The 23,165-nt window shown below is 44.1% G+C and overlaps 3 protein-coding genes across 6 annotated transcripts in view; 2 read left to right on the forward strand and 1 right to left on the reverse strand.

Annotated features, from left to right (window-relative positions):
• Window positions 1–4,183, forward strand: part of LOC144093812 (uncharacterized) — a 31,038-nt gene extending 26,855 nt beyond the window's left edge. For both annotated transcript variants that reach the window (XM_077627520.1, XM_077627521.1), the window contains exons 13-14: window positions 600–724; window positions 834–4,183. In XM_077627520.1, the coding sequence (XP_077483646.1) occupies window positions 600–724; window positions 834–983 (275 nt within the window). In that variant the 3' untranslated portion in view covers window positions 984–4,183. The remainder of the gene's footprint in view (window positions 1–599; window positions 725–833) is intronic.
• Rab8 (RAS oncogene family member Rab8) lies at window positions 3,816–12,184 on the reverse strand. 3 transcript variants are annotated; one of them, XM_077627522.1, is made up of 8 exons: window positions 12,023–12,184; window positions 11,473–11,533; window positions 11,313–11,373; window positions 11,139–11,216; window positions 10,908–10,997; window positions 10,705–10,821; window positions 10,090–10,116; window positions 3,816–8,400 (listed from the first exon to the last, which is right to left on the reverse strand). In XM_077627522.1, exons 1-8 carry the CDS (start codon window positions 12,144–12,146, stop codon window positions 8,308–8,310), a joined length of 651 nt encoding a protein of 216 aa, XP_077483648.1. In that variant the 5' UTR covers window positions 12,147–12,184; the 3' UTR covers window positions 3,816–8,307. The 3 variants fall into 3 exon arrangements, with proteins under 3 accessions (XP_077483648.1, XP_077483650.1, XP_077483649.1); XM_077627524.1 differs by lacking the exon at window positions 10,090–10,116 and having other exon boundaries at window positions 10,708–10,821; XM_077627523.1 differs by lacking the exon at window positions 10,090–10,116.
• A 354-nt stretch (window positions 12,185–12,538) lies between these two features.
• RpS27 (ribosomal protein S27) lies at window positions 12,539–22,901 on the forward strand. The gene is made up of 4 exons (XM_077627525.1): window positions 12,539–12,628; window positions 13,048–13,156; window positions 13,633–13,743; window positions 22,769–22,901. Exons 1-4 carry the CDS (start codon window positions 12,623–12,625, stop codon window positions 22,795–22,797), a joined length of 255 nt encoding a protein of 84 aa, XP_077483651.1. The 5' UTR covers window positions 12,539–12,622; the 3' UTR covers window positions 22,798–22,901.
• Window positions 22,902–23,165: the final 264 nt, after the last annotated feature.

Here is a 23,165-nt window from a genome sequence, read left to right on the forward strand (position 1 = left end):
TATGGCGCTTGACTGCTGACCCGAAAGACACGCGTTCGATCCCGGCCGTGGCGGTTGCATTTCAATGCAGACAAAAAGCTAGAGGCCCGTTTACTGTGCAATATTAGTGCACATTAAAGAACCCCTGGTGGTCAAAATTTCCGGAGCGTTTCACTACAGCGTCCCTCGTAGCCTGAGTCGCTTTGGGACATAAAATCCCCTTAAACCATAAACCAAACCAGCTTTGTGCCACGTATGTTCGCATTGTGAACTTTTTTCCTTATCAGCTCGCCTAATTTTCTATTGTGACCCAGTAAGTGCATCAGACCAGCTGGAATATATATGTCTCAAAAGCGGTATTAGTATTGTCATGAACAATCGAATTGACTTTGGTGCTTATGTATTAAGCCTCAACAACAACACATGACTCCTTTGATTTACTAGTTGGTAAACATTCAGGGCCCTCAATCCGATTGTCCTTTAGAAGCACTCGTGTAACACAAAAGTGTGTATGTGTGTGTACATGTGTACACACACATACTCTTGTTCCCTTTGTTTGGAATGCCAGATTTCTTCACTGATGTTGTTTTTTCTTTTACAAAACTAAACTTGCCCTGCAGGAAGAAAAATTGAAGTTAAAATTATCACTGCCGGTTACTACGATGACGAGGAAACCCCCAAGGGCCTGAGTGTTCTGTCTCCGGAGGAGACCAGGCAGTTTCAGAACATGATTGTCACCCTGCTGGTGAGTGCACAGTGTGCATTAGTATTTTCCTGGCCTTAAAGTAGCCAGTCTGGGAGCTGCTGAGGTGTTCATTGTACATTTTTCTTGCTTTGTTTACTTTAATAAACAGATGGGGAATCAAGAGGCTGTCCAGGAGATTGAAAAGCACGAGAGGCTAGAGAAGAACTACAACTTTGTGTGGAATGACGAAGAGATGGCTAAGGAAGCAGCCGCTGGGGAAGCAAGGGAGGAGGAGGAGGAAGAGAAGGAGGGCAGGTAGCCTCCATCACCACGTGCTCTTGCAACATTGCAACGCTAGTCATCGTCTCGAATCTGGACACTGTGAATTTACATCACCCTGCAAGATGCAACAAGGATGGTACAAGGCGCACGCTGGAAGCATTTTGGCTGCTGCAGTTTCTTGCTCGCACTCACAGGGAGTGTAGCACCTTGCCCACCAAGACATGGCGTTCTACAGATTTTTTTCTTGTAGCGCTCATTTTTTTTTTGTTGTTGTGGATGCCTTTTGTGTACGTTTTCGGTTGCATTGTCACCGAGAATAAAACAAAGTGTACAGCGGCCAAACTAATTGGAAAATAATGTAACGTTCTGTCTTCAAGGGGACACCTACCTAACTTTGTGCCTTTTTATTTTGAGGCTTCTCTTCTCTCAATATGCCACCTTTGTGGCCCATTAGCACAGCCCTGAAAGCTGGTCTAATTGCATGACATAATTCTCCAGTCTTAATACACTTCTGGTGCACTCATGAATGCATTCTTCTTTCACTTCAGTAAGTATGTACTCAGGCAAGGGCACCGGCCAATTATGGCATTTTCTGCAGTATATGTGATGCAACAGGCCAGTACGCTAATGACAAGACAGGCGTATAAGCAGACGAGTAAAGACATCGCAAAGGCAGTTCATGGGCCCCTTTAGATGTGTGTAATATGGTGAAGGGTTTTTTATGCAAGGATTCTCCGTCTGGCTGTATGCTCACAGTATGGCATAGAGCTGCTGCAGATGGCATTCTTAGGCAGTAAAATGACTCGAAGAAACATTTTTTTTGGTATGCGTGGATGTGTGTGGATATCTTTCTATTATTTTATTTTTGCACAAGTCCTTGCAACGGTTTCTTTTTGTACTCTCTAGCCCAACAGGAGAAGGTTTGCTGTTTTCTTGCACAACTTCTCATTTTGTGGCAGTTAGTCAACTATAGCACCTGGAGTGCCCTGCGTACATGACTGTTGTTAGACCATATTTCATGCCCTCTTATTTGAAACAATCGGCCTCTGCAGTACATTAAGCCATGCACGGATGTTTTGAGTATTACACCATTGGCTGGTATACTGCAGTTTGCGTTGTTTTAAGGAGCACAAACACACCGGATGAATATAGATAATTTGTTAATGGTATTGTTTGTAGCTCTATGCAAGGCACTGCTTTGAGGTTTCCAGAGTGCTTTTGGCCAGAATATTGTCATTCTATTAAGGATGAATTTTCTGTTTATTTTTTGTTGGTTGTTTGACAGCTGACAAGAACATTGTTTGCTGGGGCTAGTTTTAGGTGGAATGTATGAAATTAAATTTGCCAGTTTTCAGAGAAGCAAGAGCTGCTTAAATGCAATCAATGACAACATATTCCTGATTTTAGGTGCACTATTTCTCAATGAGCAACCATTCTACACTTCTATTTAGTGACTGGCAATATTGGGTGACTGCCCTTTTTTATTGCTTCTGTGATCAGTGAACTGATGTTTGCTGAAAGCCTAGGTGTGGTGTAAAATTTTCAGCATCTTTTAATGTAGACCAACCTCGAGTACCTTCTAGCTCAAACTGACATAAAGCAAATTGCATTTATCGCTGTATGTTCTAGAGTATTGGTAAAGGGTATTGGTCCTTTTGAATGCACGAAGACGTCAGCAATCTCTATTGGCTGCTGCACATGACTGACAACTCGCTTGATTTTTGTGTTCTGTTGGCCTCTGTAATGTCACTTGCGTCGAGAAGGCGACATATAAATGACATCAGTGTAGTGATCATCCAGCGTACGTGCTCTGCAAGACGGAGGCCTCTCCCATTAACCCTGTCCTGCACAGGCTGCACCCACCTTATTCCTGCAAACTTCCTTATCTCATCCCCCCCTTGCTGCCCCATCTGTGTTATCTTGGAATCCACTCTGTCACTGTAAGGGACCATTGGTTGTCTCCCCCCACACTGTGCCCTGCCCCTGCCCATTTCTTCATCTTTACTTTAACTAGACTATATTGTCTTGCACTTCTTCTGTGAATTGCTTTGCTTCAAAACTGCATCTAGTATGGATTCAAGAAAAGTAATCTAGAGAGATCCTTAACTGCTCTACCTGGAAGCAAATGAATAGGTGCGAAATTATCTGTCATCCCTTTAACTTCTAAGAGTTCTTCAGAATGGTATGCGTTTAAATCACATGTTCGCTGGTGTGCGACAACACTGTGTGTTGAGGCTTCTTCGCAGGGCTGCTGCAATGTCGCAAGTAGTTGCTAATCACGTTTAGTGTGGAGGAAGTACAAACGATCTCACTAAGATTGCTTCACTCCTGAAAACGATCCAATGCGGACATTTAAGCTCTAATTTACAGAGGCAAACAGATGACTAATGAGGTCATTGAGTGTTCCGGTGGTCGCGCTTCGATGGAGGCGAAATGCTAGAGACCAGTGTACTGTGCGATGTCAGTGCACGTTAAAGAACCCCAGGTGGTGGTCGAAATTTCTGGACTCCTTCACTACGGCACCCCTCATAGCCTGAGTAGTTCTACCAAAACCCTTCCCCAAGAGCCGCACAAAATGGTTTTCTCAAATGTAAACACGCTTGATTACGAGAAGACTGCGACTACAACAGTCACCATTTGATCTGCATACAGTCTCATTTCTATGAACATTCCGTCAACCTGCATGTATTTTTGTGCGTGATGGACAGTGTATTCATTGGTGTTCACAGTTACCGGGATTAGCGGTAATGAATTGTTTTGCATAGAAATAATATGCACGAATTTGCACTGTGCTGCATTTCGTGCCTGAATTATGCACAGAATGCAGCATGGATCGCCACGATTGCTACTTCACGAAATGATATACAAGTACAGTTGAAAAAAATTTATTGGGAGGGATCAGTATGTGATCATGTGCTTTTCTTGCCTGTGTATTTCAATATCGTAATCACAATGAGAGCAAGTGTGTAATAACATGCACAAACACTGACCAGGATCATTCTTCAATACTGTTTGAGTGACTAAAAATGGATAACCCCCCTGTTGGTAAAGGAACGCCCACAATGGTAAAACCTGCACTGAGATGTCATCTTTCACCACAGGTTCACCGTCAATACTACAAACAAGGACCAGAAAGGTGATATGCTGCTAGTTGTCTCCTTGACCTCAATCTTGACATTCTTTTTAGCCCGAGTCACTTTGGGACGTTAAACCCCCATAAACCATTTTTCCTTTTAACTGTAGGCGTGTTTGCTCTTTTTTTCCTCTTAGCACACCTTCAGTGCTTGAAACTTTTCAAGCAACACTTGTAACCAACTGACCTCTCTATAGTCACACTTTGCATTTCTTGCAGTTTCACTTGGCGATAAAGTACACACAAAATATCACCAAGAAGTAGTGCTATATTAAACATTCAGCATGCATGCAGCAATGTGCACACAAAAGGTGGATTCACATGACGTACTACTGGCCCGCAGACCGGGCAACCACTTGGCATTCCACTTCCACCACGAGAGGTCCGCGCCTGGTCAGCGTACGGAGAAATGCTGCAGGTGCGTCTAATCTGCTCATCGCCCCCTCCTCCGACCTCTGCCTTTACGGGTGGCGATAAGCGGATTAGTCATGCCCACGGACTGTCGCAGTACTACATCTACCAACATTGCGGACCAGGCAGGAACCTCGCGGAGCAGAAGTGGGACTTCACGAGACTCCTCGTCTTGGGGCCAATTTTGTCGTGAATTCACCTAAAACAATAAAAAAATCATGCCACTTCAAAATCTCCACTGTCTTTCCATCAGGAGTCACTCAGGCTTAGTAGCTAAGCATGTAAGTACTTTCATTAAAATCAAGTGCAACTTTAGTGGCCCAATTAGTTTGTGTCAAGCTTTCACAAAGCTCATCATACAAAGGGGTACTCAAACATCAAGTGAAGTGCACAAAGTGTGCCCTCCGCAGCACTCGCAAACCTGTAGCCAATAGACATTCAATGTGCTAGGGTGTGCATCATTAAGAACGTGGGCATACACAAACAAGAATTGGCAATTTAATAATGCAATGCTTTCGTCATGAATTGCTACCAAAGGATGGTACGACGCATGCAGGAATGTTTCACATTAGTCAAAGGGGTAGGCCACGGCACTAGCAAGCTTACTAAATTTCAAAACTGAGAATTGAAGGCTGCTACCTCAAAAGGCTATGAAACAGTGAATAAAAGGCTGCTCTCTGGAAAGGCTAGGATATCCCCCAGTTGCAAACGATGCGAGATTGTCATCGTCGCACAATAGAATGGCAGGTGCAAGGGTTTGCATTTGGGATAGCACAGAAGTGCTCGTTCAACACATGTGCTTGCCAAGGCTGTAGGGGCACGTTCCCTCTTGCAAAAATTTTGAGGTTGCTTTCCCTACTGAAAGCGCACTAGTGTCCTTATGTATGTGTACCATTAAATTCTCATGGTTTCAGCTTGGAGCAAATACGGCGAAAAATTTCCATGTGCACAGCTTGTTACAGTGTTACATGCAAGTGTGGCAGTAGTTGGCGGAAAAAGAAATCCAGGTGGACAAAGTTAAAACGAGATCCTGTACACAAGCATTCTAGAAGAGAGGATTGTCCTTTGCGGTTCAGCAGTGTTCGCATGTGCCAATGTAATCAAATATTTTGGGTGGCTGGAACTTATGAGAACAATGCTAGGAAGGCCACCCGAAAGTTGTTTTCCACTTCAATGTGCTACAATGATAATGTTTTTACAAGCCAAATTCTCCAAGTCTGGTCACCTGCATTTCGTACCAATGCTCAACACCAGCCTTTGGAGATTGTCGGCACACTGATGGAACACCACAGAACCAAATGGTAGTTGGCTGCTGATGTGGATGAGTGCAACACAAAAATTTGTCCGGTGCAGCACTTGACCGAAGCAAATTCACTGCATTCATAGGATGATATTTTACGGCTATATACTTCTATGTCTGCAGCATCTCTATAAACACGTTAGCCACTTTTCATCCTGCCTTTAATTTACATTTTTAAGGGCACCTTCCCAACTACTAGACACAGCATGTGATGGCTGTCAGTCCAGTTGGGATCGGCAGTGAAACTACGTATCAATTCATTTGTACCTGAGGAGTGCAAACATCAAAATCTTGACTGCATCCTCCTTTCCCTAAAGGGGCAATGCGGAAAACGCCATCCAATTTGATTGCAGCTAAAAAGTATTTACTGTCAAGGAATCTAGGAGTTGAAAATGGGATATTTTTTCTGGTCACCCGACTCAAAAGTCCCGACATTGATGACGACGTTAAGCCAATTATGAACTCTGTGACTGCTAGTCGGAAGTGAATGATGCTGTGGCCTAACCTCAGAGATCCACATGCAACAAAAATTTATTGACATTGTTGCGGTTTGTGAAAATGGCCGGTGGTGGCGATATGTGTTTGGTAATCAATTTATCTCCAGTGTCCCTTCTTCGCATACAAATGTAGAGAATAGTGTGCAACATCTACCAAGAAACGTAACTTCAAAAAACATCACTTGCACAAGAGCACTGTTCAATTCTGTTGCAAAGCCATGTCGAGCACCAGGCTTGTAGCAACCAAAACAAACTTTCTGTAGAAAAAGCTGCTATGAGAGAAAATCTGCAGCACATCAGGAAATCTCCGGTGATGTTACTCGATCAGCAACCACACTTTGGTTAACCCAAGAAAGACGACAGCCAAGCTAAAATTCTCATCTTTCAACCGATGATTATACACTGACCCAGCTACTGGTATGCTGGCATCAGTGTCCAGCAAGTTTGTTTTTTACATAAACAATATCAGCCTTGTTACACTCACAACCTACATAATTACAAACTTTTCAAAGTTTTTGACCTGGGTATAACTGCTAAACTTGATTGGAGGTGTGCCAGTGACCATACACACAAATCCTGCAATGCTGAACCTGGGAAACGTGGCATGAATATTTCGGGAACAAGCAGGAAATTAATGTTTTGGTTAAGCCATATGATAAGACTGACCTAAGCAGAGGAAAACCCAAACTTCATGAACAGTGTGCATGCATTTTATGGCCAACAAAGCAACAAAAAGATGAAGGGAAGTGTAAAGGAGCATAGGTTCAGGAAGCCATCACAAGTCCAGCGACGATCAGATCACAGTGATAATCAGACGCAGCAATAACACGATCAATGTGGCAGGAGCATTAGGCGCAGTGAGAGCAGAGAAAGACTGTGCTTGCAAACTTGGTTGTAAAATTGTGGCACATTATGTTCCACTGAGTAAGGGACAAGGTGTGAGTATAATATGCAGCTGCAAAATGCCGTGCACTCTTTAGAAGCACCACTTAAATCAAAAGAGAGTCTGGTAAAAAGACAAATTTCAGGCACAGAACAAGGCAGGAAGGAGCACTGGGAACATGCATGGACGTCTGAGCATGTTGGCAACCTCCTAGGAGGTAGCTTCATGCCTCTTCGAACATGTACTGATTGAACAGCAAAGCAAGATGCTAACAAAAAAAATAAATGGAGCATCCATTCACAATAGTCGCACTGTCTTTGTACAAAAAAAAAACAAACATTTAAGCATAATAACGCACTCAGAAAAAAAAAGTTGCTGGCTCCTTCCTCATGAAACTGCAGTAACAAAAGAACAGTGTATTAAGCCAGTAACAATAGTTAGAGCCCTTGCAAGAATGTGGTCAGCTAGTTAACAAAAAAACAAATCTTAGCATCAAATGCACTGTACACACTCGCAGATACTATTGCCATCATCGTGTTTCAACACATCACCCTGTGAAAGTTCCATCACAAACGGAAAAGCTGAATCGGCATTCAGCTCAACAGAGCACAAATTTCATTTCAACCCACTTTTAAGGAAGAAAGCAAAGAATGGCAAGAAAGACCTTCCTGCAATGAAAAGTGCCCAAGCTTTAGCTGTGAGTAAAACCGAGATGCTGAAGAAGACTGACAACATGTCAACCACACTATACAAAAAAAGTGTATATAAAAAATGGAAATTGTGGAAGACAATGGGCACCTTCGTTTCTGATTGCCGTTCACATGAGTAGCCGACGCCTGGGTATTCTTTTTCCACTTTTTTAGCACAGTAAAAACAAGAGGTATACATGTATATGTGTAACTGCACATGTGTGTACACATTGCTGTGCAGCCATGTGTGTGTGTGCTTGCGCCTCTGGGCAAGACGGGCGCAGCAGTCGTCTAGGAGAAGGAGGAGCAGCAGCAAGCCAGCGGCTGCATTACGAGGCCAGTCTGCGAGAACGTTGGTCGCCACTGCACCGGGCTCTCGCGACCAACCAACCAACCCCCTTAGGCACTGAACAAAAGTTATTGCACTCCAAGCTCTGCAGTCCCAACATCATAGGAGAGTGCATGTGAACCGGGTCCTCTTCCGCACTGGCTCCATGGCCTGTAGGTGGGGGCCGGTTGGCTTGGGCTGCGCTCGGGCTGCCTGGAAAACGGAAGACACCCTCCTTCATCAATTCTCACTCTCTTCCAGACACAAATGCTTTAAGCCACTCTGAGGTTCCACAGGATTACAAGAGCAAAGATTCCGTCTCACCCAGGCTTGTATTCTTGAAATGTAAACTCAATGCACAAGTCCAATTGGGTGAGGCGCATTCCGTTGCTCCGAAAAATGGCAGCAGTCACCATCACTGTCTCGGACCGGATTAATTGCCATCCCTCTAAAATAAACAGCTGCCTGCTTTTTCTTTCAAGTACTTTAATTTAAATTGGAAATATTTACAGCACGAGCTTCAAAGCCCACGTCAGCCTACATCAAAGCTCACTTAATGTTCAGGACAAGTTTGTGCAGCCAAACATTCCAAAATTGTAAGCCAGACAGTACACAGTACAAAACTGCTCAGACAGACAAGAGAGGTTCTGACCCCCTCACTCGGTCACAGCTGAAGCCTTCTATACTGAGTTCTGTTCTCTGTTCATGTTTTACACATGTTTAAACCATGAGAATGCACCAACTCTCTCAGCAAGATATGCATGCTTGACATTACAAAATCTGGCTAAGGCAACTTACTGGAGGCAACGATAATCATGAGGATTACCAACCAACATTCACGCTGCTTATATAGCAATGATGATCATGACGATTGCCTACCAACATTCACACTGCTTATATAGCTTCTGATACATATCTAACAAGTGATACCGCATACTTTCAAGTGAACCTCTAAAGCTAACTATTGGTACACACTATCACATGCCTTGTAGTTTCATAAAAAACATTAACACTAGAAACAATGCAATTCTAGGGGTTTATGTGCAGTGAACAATCCAAGACAATATAATCATTCAACCGTAGCACCTACATTCTGTTATCAAATCTCATGCATTCTCGGTTGGCGAAAAACAAGTGCTTAATGCCAGCAAAGATCTTTCTTAAGACATGCTTGAAAATTCATGGGCAAGCAGAACTAGCCAAAGCAGCGAGAGAGGAAAAACTGCAAGCTTCGAACGAACTTGGTAACAAATCATATAACGGCAAGGTGCACATAAAACCGAGCTGAACGTTCTACTCTTGGTGGTGTGTGGGAAAGCACACAGTCTCAGTCATTGCAGAGAACAGAACTTGATAAATAACCAGATAAAATATCAAAGTACAACCAGATCATTTGAGGATTTTAAACCCACCGCAAGCTAGGCAGATGAAATATAAACACTCAGTCACAACTTGGAAAAGTTTGCAGCTCAGGGAACTGTATTCAACAGTTACCCAAAAAGGCATTACGAAATAATGGCCAGTGTTGTGCATTCTATTTTATTGACACGCTTCCGACGCTGCTAACAAAGAACATGATGTGTCAAATGAAACATTTCTGTCAATATTTCTACACAAGATAGGCAACACTTTTGAAGGAATCGTCAGTGTCATGACACCCCGTACAGATTTGGTTAAGCGCCACTCGACAACAAATAAAACATTACTTATGTTCTTCAATCCTTTTTTTCATGCACACTACTAAATAAACCGGCTAAGGCCAAGAGGCAAGTACTGAGCAAACATGCTTCACACTGCAGCTACTGACCAGCATTCATGCTAAGTGTGGAAACATGGACAACAAATTTCAAACAAGCTGTTAGTCTCAGACAGACTTCTCGTTCAGGCAAGAGGGCGGTTTACCTTATGTGCTCCCATCATGGAACCCAACTAGAGGGTTGAGAAGACACAGAAGGAGAGAGGGAAGCACGATTTTCAGTCAGAAAAACAAACATGAAGGTTGACAGAGAATTGTTAGCTAAGCTAGAAACTTGAAGTGCAGCACGGTCACCTCAAAAAAAAAAAGGTACTACAAGAGTATGTGTCACTCAAGAAGGAAACGAAAGGCACTAAACTGATACCACAAGTTGATTTTGTTGGTATTAGCGCATTTCCACATATCGGAAATGGCATCAGAATTGAATGAGGTAGAAAAAAAAGACAAGCACAATACAGGTGCTAACTCACAACTGAACAAGGTCATTATGTTAAAGAGAGGTAATGCAGCAAACTGAAATGCACAGACTAACCAACACTGCCTTGACAAAGGTTATCATGACAGAATAGTATGCCATTGATGAGCTAAGCTACAGTAAAATGCTACAGCAGAAAAGCTACTGAGCTGGAAATCTGCAGGGCTTGAATGCGGAATGAAAATTTCAAGATATTCTAATTCATTTTAAGTAACACACTGGCATAAGCCACAACACTGTGGGTACTTTTCTTATCCACCACTGCAAAGAAGAGAAGCGTCCTTACCACCTTTCGTTCCATTTTCTCCTTGATGTCCCTCGCGAGAGTGTAAAACGCCTCCTCCACGTTTATCGATGACACAGCACTGGTTTCCATGAACTTGATGTTGTGTTCGATCGCCAACTGCAAACGAAAAGAAGGTGTCACTACCATTCACCACAGACAAGTTGAAATAAGAGGCACAGACGCAAGCATGGGAATTCCACAACCTTTTCTCCACGCTCCTTGGAGACTTGTCTGAGCTCGTTCATGTCACATTTGTTGCCCAGAATCATTTTTTCGACATCTGCTGCCGCATGCTGCAAGAAATGGTGACAAGCAAAATTTAAGCCAGCAAAGGAGAAGCAGCATGCATCCCACAGAATAGGTGAGAACGACAAAACTGTGTGCCACAAACAGCTCACAGAACAAAGAAAAGGTAATAAATACAAATTGCATACCTCATCTGTATTCCTGATCCACGTTTTTATGTTCTCGAACGTGTTTTCCTTTGTGACGTCGTAAACGAGCATGATTCCCTGTAAGTGGCGCGACAAAAAAAAACAACAAAAAAACGCTGAGTACAGTTTTTAGGTTTTCAGTATAAAAGTAAGCAAAGCCACCGCTCCACTCACCATGGCCCCTCTGTAGTAAGCGGTCGTTATCGTGCGGAAGCGCTCCTGACCGGCGGTGTCCCTGAAACATAACAAAAAACACGCGGACTGTCAATCACCGACGTAGGGCACAATAAGTTTGACAGCCGCTTATCTATCGACAGCGCGGAGATGATCTTACCATATCTGTAACTTGATTTTCTTCCCGTCGATTTCGATTATTCGTATCTTAAAATCGATTCCTGGAAACGCAACAAGCATGCACACGTTAGCAAAACGGAACAGACAAGAACAGGTTTTCAGTGTCACAACCTGACGTCAAACACCGCCACATTGGTCATCGCAAATACAAGCACAACCTTCCGCGTGCCACTGTAATTTTTTTTTCATTCTGATGTGTTCTGTGCTGAACTACATGTAGATCGTGCAAATCATTAAGAGAGAAAGCAGAGGGCTGAGTCAGACGAAAAACCGTTACATGGAAGCCAACGCTATGACAGGTGCGAAAACCGCTTCGTGCAAATGGGTACGCAGAAACTGTACCGTTCACAACAATTCAACAATGCAGCGCATAACATTCATATGACTTTAATCACTACTGCGAACCATGATCGAGGGTCTTAATATGGATATTTAAATAGCAAGCAACGAAAGCCGCAAGCGAATGGGTCCCAATTCAGGTAACACGCCTGGGAAGCTGATCTAAGAGGAATGGGTCAATGACAGGTTACCTATTGTTGATATGAAGCTTCCGTCGAACTTGTTGTCGGAGAACCTGAACAAAATTGACGTTTTACCGACTCCAGAATCTCCTATTAAAAGCAACTTAAACAAAAAATCGTATGATTTCGCCATGTCAGGCAACTAAACCGGAAAAGAAGAGAGACGTTTCGTCACTTCCCAAACTGCCAAAGTGATAAACATAAGTTCAAAACGCGCATATCTGCGATAAATGAATTCTATTTAGAAGTTTACCCTCTTTTTTTATAAATAAATTTAATGAAAAGGCAGAAATAACTGTTTATGTGAATAAAAAGCATGTAATTACTTTTATTAGATTGAGTAGTTTAACGCTAATGTCAAGCGGTTTAAGAACAAGGCGATGCAGATTTGCGGTCAAATATTTTCAATCATTTCTTTTAATATTATGTAGGGATGCGCATATTTACAATCTATTAAGAACCAGTTCAAAACATCAACTCCAAAATCAAAACAAAAACTAAGGACTCACACAATTTCTGCAAGTTGCATCGCTATGCGATCGCGCCCCTTCGCGTAAATAATTCGCCCCGTTTCCTATCCTTTCGCCGTGCGTATTCGAGTCGGCAATCATGCCTGTGAGTGTCGTGTCAAGTTAATGATTTGTTTGCAAGTCGGTTCATTATTCCTCGAGTCGGCATTACGGTCATCTAGTAAAGCAAGTGCCGCTCGAGCTACTTGTGCCACGAGTGTTGTGCGGAAAACTGAGATTTTTACGCAGTCTTTGTGGTCACGTTGCGGATCTTAAGCCTAAGTCCGGCGCGGTCTTGCCCGTGCATGCACCGGCCATGGCGCTTCTCGCCGCAAGCTGTTTGATCGAACTAAATACTCTGCATGCGGAAGATGCCGCATCCCGTCAGCATTTTCGTTCTCGTAGAGAATGCTGGAAGCACGTGCTTGTCGTCAGAGTTGAGATGCGTGCAGTTGCGCAGCTGGAGTGTCGTGCCGATGGTGGGTGCTCATGCGTATGTTTTCTTTCTGCATTCCTTCTTTGCAGCTCGCCAAGGACTTGCTGAATCCCTCGCCAGAGGAAGAGCGCAGGAAGTGCAAGCTAAAGAGGTTGGTCCAGCAACCAAAGTCGTTCTTCATGGATGTCAAGTGCCCAGGTGAGTGCAGTCTCGGCAAGGCCACTTTTGTCATGCTGCCGTAACGACGTGGTGCCTTCAGTGGCACGTCGCCGGAAATGAAATACCGGATCGCTTGCGTTGCTCGCACTTGTGATCGCGCGGTTTCGCTGAAAGTATCGAGAACATTGTCAATAGCTCGAAATCGGCTATTTGAGCAGGAAAAACGGAGTAAATCGTTCACGGAGTACTACGTCAAGCGCGCTCTGCTGATCCGATCTGGTTTGATGTTGATGATCTGCACCTAATTCGTTGTCCGAACGGTATCAGGTATTCAGTCAATTGTCCTCTGGAGATTTCGGCAGCCTCGTGGGAAGGTCCCGAGCGCGACTAGGAGCTGCTAGTTGCAGTAGCTACAAGATTTGAATGAAATGAATTTATGCTTTGGCGTGCCGCCGCTAAATCGCATTTACGTGTTTTGGCGCTCTTCTGAACTATTTACTTTGCACTGCCTGCAGGTTGCTACAAAATTACTACAGTGTTCAGTCACGCCCAGACAGTAGTGCTCTGTGTTGGATGCTCCACAGTGCTTTGCCAGCCAACGGGAGGTCGGGCTAGACTAACTGAAGGTAAGTGTTGTTTTTTTGAAGAGTTAGTATATTAACTGTATTGTATGTGCGTATGTGAACTTGACTTCAAAGGCGTGATAAATGTGTGAAATTTTTCTCTTCTGCTGATAGAGAATGTAATGCAGGTATATGTTGTATCAAGCCAAACGAGCTTTCTTCAGTGTGAACTTCTAGGAGATGAATTCATACTGCTTCCAGAAGCGTTGTGGAACTGTAAATGTTTTCTTGATGGCTGTGTAAAGGGCACTGGGCCTTGACTCTGAAGTATTGGAGAGTTTAATGTATTGTTAAAGCTGCATTTTTTAGGCGGGGGAAACTTAGTTAATGGTTTAACTGACATAGATTAGATTGTCATTCAGCCCCTGTTGAAATTGAAAATACATAAAGACTGGAGTGTCCACTGATATATCATGGAGTCTTCCTGTTGCACATCTGTGTTTAGTTGCATTGAGAGATCCACAGCGTGAATGCTCAATCTTGGCTGATGTTAAAACGGGTGCCACTGCTGCTGAATGTTTGAAAGCGATCTTGGGAAGTTTGTAGTGATTTCCAGCACCTATTTTAGTGAAGATTACTTTTGCTGCAGCTCTCCTTTGCATAGCTCATCTATGAGATTGACGCCTGTTGTGAAAAAGTGCAGACCATTCACAGCACGAATAAGAAATGGGCATCAGTTGTTTATGTGCTTCTACCAACATAGCTTTGTTTATTTGGACATCGCTGCATTGTTGAGTACAGACTATCACTCTTGTCCACAGGGGCTGACCAGCATCTGCAAACTGTGCGTGTGACATTTGTCGGTTGTGGCTGGGTTTGCGATTGGTTGGCCAAGAGCGTTGCGACATGCATTCATGGTCGGTCAAAATGAGGGTGGCAAGTTTTTACTGAAGCATGCAGTGCGTGTCTGCAAAATTGGTCTTTGTAGTTGCCTGGATAACTGTTCAGTGCTGTGCTAGGTTTCACAACAACCTCTCATTGCATGTGCCTGTTGCGCACTGCAAAGCAGTGTAGTTGCAGTGAGGCATTACCCAGTATCAGTGGCATTGCTCGTCCAGTAATTTATCGTTGCCGCTTGCAACCTGTAAATCATGCAGTCTGGTAGCTCATTCTGCCAGGAACATGAGCCGCATCCACACCCTTAGTGCTCTTTGCCAACAGATCTCTAACCCAGCAACTACTGACAGGTGTTGCACGTGCAGTTCAGAGCGGCTGGTCAGCCACTCTAGACAGTTGTAATCGGGTCAGTGCATCAAGTCTTTGATAGTGCAAGGGATAAATTTATGCCCATTAAGTTTTCCAGCTACGCACGGTTTCTACGGCTGTGAGTCCATGCCTTGACTTAGTCCAACCTGTTGTGGATTTATTTATGTGCACTTAAAACTCAAGTATTTCCTTGCATCTGCCTTACTGTTAACAGCCAGTGCCTTCTGTGCTCATGTTTTTTTGCTGTATATAAAATAACATTAGGATGGCACTGCGGCATACTGTATGCCCTGTGATGTCATTTAGGGATACGAGGATTGACCATAATGCAACTCCCAGCCCTCTTCACACACAACAGTACAATACAAAATTTGTGAAAGCATTTTCATTTAACTGCATTGCCCCAGGATTTCGTAATACATCACCAGCATGCAAGCACTAGCTGTACCAGATGAACCCAATGCTTCTCAGTGTTCCACCTAGCAGTGTGCTACCTCCCCTTAACACGGGCAATCTCTATGGCAATTTTTTAGCGCTATGCAGATGCACCGCTGCCGCGTAGCTAATTTCAATGACCATTGAGCAATGGCGAGCATGCGATCCAACAGGTGGTGCTAGCGGTAGCAACATTGGCTAAAAATAAGAAGTTAAGCAGTATAAAATAAGCGAATGTTGAAATGTGATTTTTAATTTAAATTTGGCTTGGAAGAAGCTATTCAAATACTTTACAGTTCGGTGCAATCTAGAGACGGCGATGATGGCGGGAAGATCGGCAGCGGTGCACTCATTGTTTGAGAAGAGTTTACTTTTCGCTGCTGAAGCTGCTACTGATCAGTGCCTGTCTTTGTCATGTTCATGGGTACTATCGTTGCAGCATTTGTGGGGCAGTTGTTGGTCTCAGTTGTCGCAAAGTAGGCTAATAGGCGCAAACAGGTGAAATGAAGCGGAACACTGACGCCGCGCAATAACAGCGTCAGTTTGCTTACATCTGACCACTGGGCGTTCTGCGTAGCGGCCATTTTGTTTAGCGAGTAAAAATTAGTTTGAGCTGGTTAATGTAGTTCAAAGTTTTGTCATTAAATCAAAAAGGTGTTTGTTTCGAATTTGTCTTTTTTCAGCGTATGGCGAGTGCGAGGCTCTTCTCAGTGGCCGTTGAGATTCTAATGGCCATTTGGAACTTCCACTGAGTCGATTTCTGTAGAGTTGACCGGTCATTGAAAATAGCTATGTGAAACTGGCCGATCTCAATTGAGTTCGATGTCCATTGACTCGGTGGGAATTGAAACTGCCCACATGACAGTGGTATGGGGCGTTTTGACAACTCCCGAAATCATCTTAGCAAATAAAGTTTGACCCCGAATATAGGTCGACACTCAATCGCAATGCGGCCATAGCTCACCAATAAGTTCTTCAGAATACCGTGTTATTCAAGGATGTTTATTCACACACGAAACTCCTCTTATGATACGTCGTCGCGAGAAGGATGGAGTCGCGGTCACTTGAGTCACTGCTGCTGCTGGCCGTCAGAAGCGGTGATGATATGCCGCACATGGGAAATCCCCTACAGACCATGTTGGTTGGCAGTCCATACCAAGCATCGTTCACCCACTGTGCCACTTGGCTCAGAGAAGCACACTTCAGCCTCCCACTTGGTGTCTTCGGGTTTTCCTACTGGAGCCATTCATTGTAGAATATGCCGATGCGGTCTTTGAATAGCTTGTTCAGCGCCACGTCCATTGGCTGAAGGATAGTTGTCAATCCGCCCGGAATAATGACCAAGTCGCATCCAGCCTGCTGCCTTCTTCACTCACTTGGTGACGTAGCCTTGGAGAGTCCATGATGAGCATGCTTCGGGGCTTCAGCAATGCACCTGGACGCCTGCACCTTACTAGACAAAACCGCTCAAGGACAGTTTCATCGTTAAAAAAACCTTTTCGTTCACCCGCACGATAACCTTGGGCGGAAACTTTTCTTTCACCAGGCTCGTTTCTTTTCTTGAACTGGAGAAAGGGTGGCAACTTGGGCTCATCGGCCGTACAGCACATCACCGTAAAGCGGTTTTTTGTGTTTCCAGTGGTCAGCAGGCGAACCTGGCGCTCCCCTTTTGCGGACACTGTTCTACTAGGCATGTCGAACCAGGCCGGAGTCTGGTCGGCGTTGTCGATTTCACCGAGCAGAAAGGAATGTTTTGCTCTCGGGTCATTCATGTAGCTCAAAAGTGCGCTCTTTTTCTCTCTCTATGCTTCGGGCAACTTCTGGCATACGGTCCTGTGTCTCCTTAGGCTCCAGCCGTTCAGTCTCATAAAATATTTTGAACATTTCTTGGACACTTTGAAGTCTGTGTGTGGGATGCACATCACCTCCATGACAACACGTGCCTTTGCTTCAATGTCACTGTTGTAAACTCGGGCTTTTGCTTCTTTGGTCGTGAACCCAGGCTCAAACCACACCTTCAACGGCAGGGTATCATCCCAACTTCGGTACACGAAAGGAACGGCGTGTAGCTGCGCATGCAAATATCTTACTTCTTTGCTTCCTCCAATCTGTCATGCACTTTTCAGACACATCAAGCATACGCACTGCTGCAATGTTGTTTTCCGATTGTGCGCAGAGGATCACTTGCCGCTTAAAGCCGGGCTGTATTGTTGCCAGGCTTGCGGCAGCATGTTGAGGGTCTGTCGGGCACACAAATCACGCTCACCACCGACGATCCGGCGTACGGTGTTCGGCTCCAATGAAGTGAAACACAGAAATGTCGTCAAGGGATGAAAAAAAATGCGCAAAGACACTTCTGAGAGCATGTGACTAGTCATGTGGTTTGGGATTGCGGTTTGTCTACAAAGCGTTTCTGTTGTATGAAAACAAATTTTGGGCAGATCTTTAGATAAATTCGTTTTTTAAGCAGCTTGCTTTCATATCATGTCCGACAATTATTACTGAATTATGCTTGAACGCACGTGATATGACACAGTAATTGTCTCGCATGTCTGGGTGGATACCGGAAGGGTGCCATAAGGGAAGGGATGGAGGGAGTGAAAAAAAAGGAAGAAAGCGGTGCTTTAGTGGAGGGCTCCGCAATAATTTCGACCACTTGGGGATCTTTAACGCTGGCATCACACAGCACACATATGCCTTTTGCGTTTCGCCTCCATCAAAACGGGCGCCGCGGTCAGGTTCGACGGGTACTTCGGCTCAATAGCCGAGCGCCCAAAACTACTTATGGCCCTGCATATAAGTATAATTTACTACTCCGCGTGTAGGTCAACTCTTAATATAAGTCGACAGCCAAAGTTTCGGAAGGTCATTTTTTGAAGAAAAAAAAAGGTAGACTTATAATCGGCAGTATGCGGTAGTATAAAAATGTAGTGAAGAGAGGCGTTGGCGAGACTGTGTCCCACAAATTTTTGCAGGTTGTAGTTTGCTCTCTATAGGGATATGTATGAAACACCACACTGATTAAGGACATCGGAAAGAAAGAGTACACAGCCCAGAGTATCCTATTCACTGCTGTTGAGGTGTATACAATCTTTGTCAGAAGTTCAAAGCGTACTTGCGACCATGCCTGCTGCGCAGTGGTGCTTGCTGGTCCTGAGGCTGTTTGGGTGAAGAAGCATGTCCCTCTCTTTTAGTGTTCTTGCTGGTAGTGTGGTCTCTCGATAGGAAATGTGTTCCCTCACCCAGTGCTGCCTGGGCACTGGAAGGTGCTGCTGGTCAGCAGTGCTCCAGGCATGGTTGCAGTTGGCTCCTGACTTCTCACAGACTGTGCATCCTTGCTCATGGCTCCATATGACAGGATGCTGGTGTTGTGGCAGTAATGAAATATTAACTTAATTCGCATCTTTTGTAGTTTTACAGTCATTAGTGACACTGAATATAGAAATGAGGGTAAGGCAAATGTTGGAGGGCATTACAACCCACTTTTGGCCTTGCCCAAGTTTAATGACAGATGTTGAAAGGTTATGAAAATGAGGTCGGCACACCGTCTCATTCACGCAGCCACAGTGGTATTTCTTTAGTGCTGTCTAGCAGCTGGTAGAGGTGAATTGAATTAAATGCCTGTATGCTGTGCAATCCGATGTCTGCACATTGGAGAACCCTGGGGGGTCGAAATTAATCTGGAGCCCTCCATAACACGCCCATGCGTGCAACTTTTGCTTCTTTGATGTTGATGTTTGACTTGAGTTGGTAAAAGGCAGGGTGTATTGCAGCCTTGGCTAGCAGGTTGTTCAGTTTCCTAGCAGTCGAACTTGAGATAGGCAGAAGTGATACTCAAGGGACAGCTTGGAATTGAGATTTTATAAGCAAAAATATAGGTGGTATTAGCCTGCCTGCCCACTGGCGATACTGTGAAGACTTGATCCAAGAATCTCCATTGAAGCCATCAGTTTCATCGTGGGCATATTGATCTTATGCTGCAAGAATAATCCTGTTGGTAATTAGCATGCCTCGAATTGTATCATATTTGATGTTTTGGTGCTTCCAATTTCATTTCTCTGTGCTGCATGGCTCTGCAGATTTTCAGACTCTACAGTTGTCCAAATCAGTTCATTAGTGGCATTGCTGTTGAAGGTTTAATATTTTTTGTCCAGGGGCACCTTGGGCGCCTTAGTTTTGTAGTGTCATTTTTTTTGTAGGTATTTATGTTAGATGATTTGAAGATCAGTTAAAGATGTTCTGGAAATGCTTAGATTTTTCTTTTTCAGAGATTATAAATTAGCACTTTTCATTCGAGTGGCATCATTTTCATTGGCGTAATTGCCAGCACCTGTACATCTCTCTTCTGTATGCTATTATTAACACTTTAGGTAGACATTAGGCAGGTTATGAATAGAAAAGGCCATAAGCGTCGTTTTCACGCAGTAGATTTCAGAAAAGTTTCTGTTATGAATGTGTGCCTCTTTACACGTGATTTGGAAAACCATAAGTTGCGAGTAAGCCTCCCTAAGCACTATCTTCATAAAAATTTATGCTTTGCTATAGTAGTGAGTTTCTGAGCTTGCTTTGGTTGCCTTGCTCTTTGGTGTAGCTTGTGTGTAAGGCCCTTGTTTTTTGGCAGTTCTAGGGAAATTGTGGGTTTTAGCAGTTTTTTTTTTTTTTGGAATAGAAATCAAGGAATTCCTTCAAATTCCCAAGCTTGGAAGACTGGGGGTCTTTTTTTTTTATTGTGACACTAGCGGTCTGAGAAAAGTTGGCTGGGCTGAAACATGCCTGGCAATTTGAGCTTGTACTGTGCTGTCAAAGTGGCAGTGCTCAGGTGTTTACTGCTGAAGCGTTCTGAACCTTTTGACATATTATTCTTACAAGGGCTAGCAGGCGAAATAGAGCAGTGCATGGTTAGCATTTATCTTAAAATACCGCAAAAATATGAAGTTTTTCCCCCATAATTAGCGTCCTAAATTTCCGCCTCATACTATTTTTGGATTCGAACAAAATTTTTGAAGTTTTGGTTAAGTTATTGCAGCGTGGCTACGGCTTGGCTTTGCTATTGGTGCTTGGCTACAGCTTGGCTGCGTTACTCTCGACAAATGACATCATGATGTCGTTTCTTTGTTGTTGATGCGTTGGGTGTGCCGGGGGTTGTGGTCTGCGGTGTGCCTGTTGACAACGCATGTGCTCGCATGTAAGCCACGCTTCGTGAAGTGGATTTTTTGGTGTGAGAGCAAGATGTCAGGGCCCCGAAAACGGCACTCTGCTGCTTTCAAGCGAAAAGTGATTTTAGCTGTCTAGAACATAGGCAACAGTGTGGCCGGGAGGCAGTTTGGTGTCACCGAGGGAAGCATTTCTGGATGGCAACGACAGAAAGAAGCCCTTTTCGTGTACAGCGGAACGCGTCGAAGCTTTTGCGGCCCGAAGAAATGGTGCATTCCCACAAATTGAACTTGACCTGATGGAGTTTGTACGGCAACAGCGAGCTGCACATTTAGCTGTGAGCGGGGAGATTATGCAGGCTAAAGCTAGAGAGCTTACAAAAGAAAAAGGGATACCGCACTCTGTCTTCAATGCTAGCAAGCACTGGATCCGTTGCTACATGTGCCGTGCTGGCTTTTCACTACGCCGCCGGACCTCGATTTCACAGAAGCTGCCTGAAGCGGTCGAAGAGCTGCTTGTGAGTTCTCGGCGCCATGTTATTTCTTCGCACAAGTCAAAGAACTTTCTGTTGGGCCAAATAAGCAATGCCGATCAGACGCCGGTTTATCTGGACATTCCATCGCCCCTCACCATGCACGAGAAGGGGTCTAAACAAATTAGCGTCCGGTACACAGGCAACGAGAAGACGCAAGTTACAGTCATGTTACCGTGCACGGCAGATGGCCGCAAGCTCCCCCCTTATGTTGTCTTCAAGAGGAAAACATTGCCGAAATTTGAGGAGCTGCCGAAAAATGTCATCGTGAGATGTCATGAGAAGGGGTGGATGAATGATGACCTAGTCTTGGACTGGGTAAAGTTAGTGTGGTGTAGGCGACCTGCTGCACTGTTGTCTCTGCCGTCCATCCTTGTGCTGGATGTGTTTCATTGCCATTTGGCCGACTCTGTGAAGAGGCTGCTATGCAACTGCAGCACTGAACTCGTGATTCCGAGTGGGATGACATCACACAACTACAGCCTTTTGATGTTTGTGTAAACAAACCCTTCAAGGACGCAGTCAAGCGGTCCTACGCAGATTGGATGCACTCAGGTGAGCCTGCAGTGATGCCAACCGGGTGGCAGAAGCGGTCTTCACCAGCCACGCTGTGCAAATGGATCGTGGGCGGCCATCCCAGAAGGTCTTGTGCGTCGTTCTTTTAAGAAGTGCGGCATCTCGAATGGCCTCGATGGCACGGAGGATGAGTACATTTGGGATGATTTGTCGTACAAAGCAAGGACCGAAGAAAGCGCTGCTGAAGATGAAAGTGATTAAAGTGAAGTGCGGGATGCGATTTGAATAAATGTCTTTGAGCTTTTGTCACTCGTATTATGCGTGGGTAAAACTTTTGTTTTCCATTTCGCATCTCTGAAACTTCACCTCATATTATATTCGGGTTCGTGTTATACGCGAGTTTTTACGGTAGGTTATTGTTTTGTGTGCACATGTAAGAATTATGTATCACTTCATTTGTGCCCTCGGGTTGTCGCATATATTTTTGCCACATTTTCTTTTCAATTCCATTTATTTTCTGCTTTTTGCACTGGGGATTATATGAAAGCATTTATCGAAAACAAATGCCAAGAATGATATGCTTGATATGGGAAAAGGTTAGTAGGACAGGCATATGCAGCCACCATCTCAAATGCAGTCGCTTGATAAAATTGATCTGACAGTATGTAACTCTGTGCATACTGTGCATATTTCTGGAAAGTGTGTGCCTCTAAGGTATCTGAGCCATTATTTGATAGTACTTGGGAAGGGTATGTTTGTTTGGCAGCCTTAGTGGAAGCCTGTCAATATAGTGTGGCGAATGTTGTTGAACCAATACACTGCAGTAAGATCAACAGTTGAGTGGCAGCACACATCTGGTTGTCCGTTTTCATTGTTTTCTTCATTCCGTGCTCATCTTTGCACTCTTTCTATGAATCGTTCAACCAAAGCACATAAGTGTTAGGCAAGATTCTCATGCTACAAGCATTTTGATCTCAAGAGTTGCACTGCAGCATTGTAAGGGAGCCTCTTACCATATCTGATCTAAACTTCAAGGGATTTGACTCCGGAAATGATCCTGTCAACAAATTTTGTGTGTGTGTAAACCACATTGAATCTGATTATTTTCACGTGCTGAAAACGGGACGCAGTGGTTGTCCTCCTAGTGTGCAGCATTTACATTCCAGTCTTTTCTCTTTATTGCAGGGTGCTCATTCAGGAAAAAGCAGCACTAAGGCCTGGTGCATGGCTGTAAAAAAGTAATAAATGGTCCAGTACCACACCCAAGCTGCTGTGCTTACATTGTCTTCTCAATAAATGGCTCTTTTGTTTACATTCATGCTTGTTTTTTAATGTTGTAAATAGCACTGAGGGTGCCTTAGTGGCATTTTGCTTACTCCAGTTAAATGCAGAAGTTGATTTGTAAACAAGTTTTGTTGTTTATCTCACCCCATTGCATTTAATACTAACTTGAAGTAAGACAAACGTTATACTGGCACATTATTGTACCTTGCAGCACAGTGGAAGAGTGATTCAGTTCTAGGCTCAAATAGTTCTTTACTTTGGCTTTTAGTGCCTGCTCAGCTGTATGTTGGCTGTACTC

This window comes from Amblyomma americanum, chromosome 6, assembly GCF_052857255.1.
Source record: "Amblyomma americanum isolate KBUSLIRL-KWMA chromosome 6, ASM5285725v1, whole genome shotgun sequence".
Lineage (NCBI taxonomy): Eukaryota > Metazoa > Arthropoda > Arachnida > Ixodida > Ixodidae > Amblyomma > Amblyomma americanum.

Bases quoted from the DNA above. Each gene is read 5' to 3' on its own strand.
- Rab8 (XM_077627522.1), bottom strand. From the start codon at position 12,146: ATGGCGAAATCATACGATTTTTTGTTTAAGTTGCTTTTAATAGGAGAT. The intron at 10,998-11,138 runs GTATGCAATTTG...CATTTCTTGCAG, and splicing joins GGATCAGGAATACAGATGAG to CATGCGGCAGCAGATGTCGA. The intron at 10,822-10,907 runs GTTGTGGAATTC...TTTCGTTTGCAG, and splicing joins CCAAGGAGCGTGGAGAAAAG to TTGGCGATCGAACACAACAT.
- RpS27 (XM_077627525.1), top strand. The intron at 13,157-13,632 runs GTGAGTGCAGTC...CACTGCCTGCAG, and splicing joins CATGGATGTCAAGTGCCCAG to GTTGCTACAAAATTACTACA. The intron at 13,744-22,768 runs GTAAGTGTTGTT...TCTTTATTGCAG, and splicing joins TCGGGCTAGACTAACTGAAG to GGTGCTCATTCAGGAAAAAG.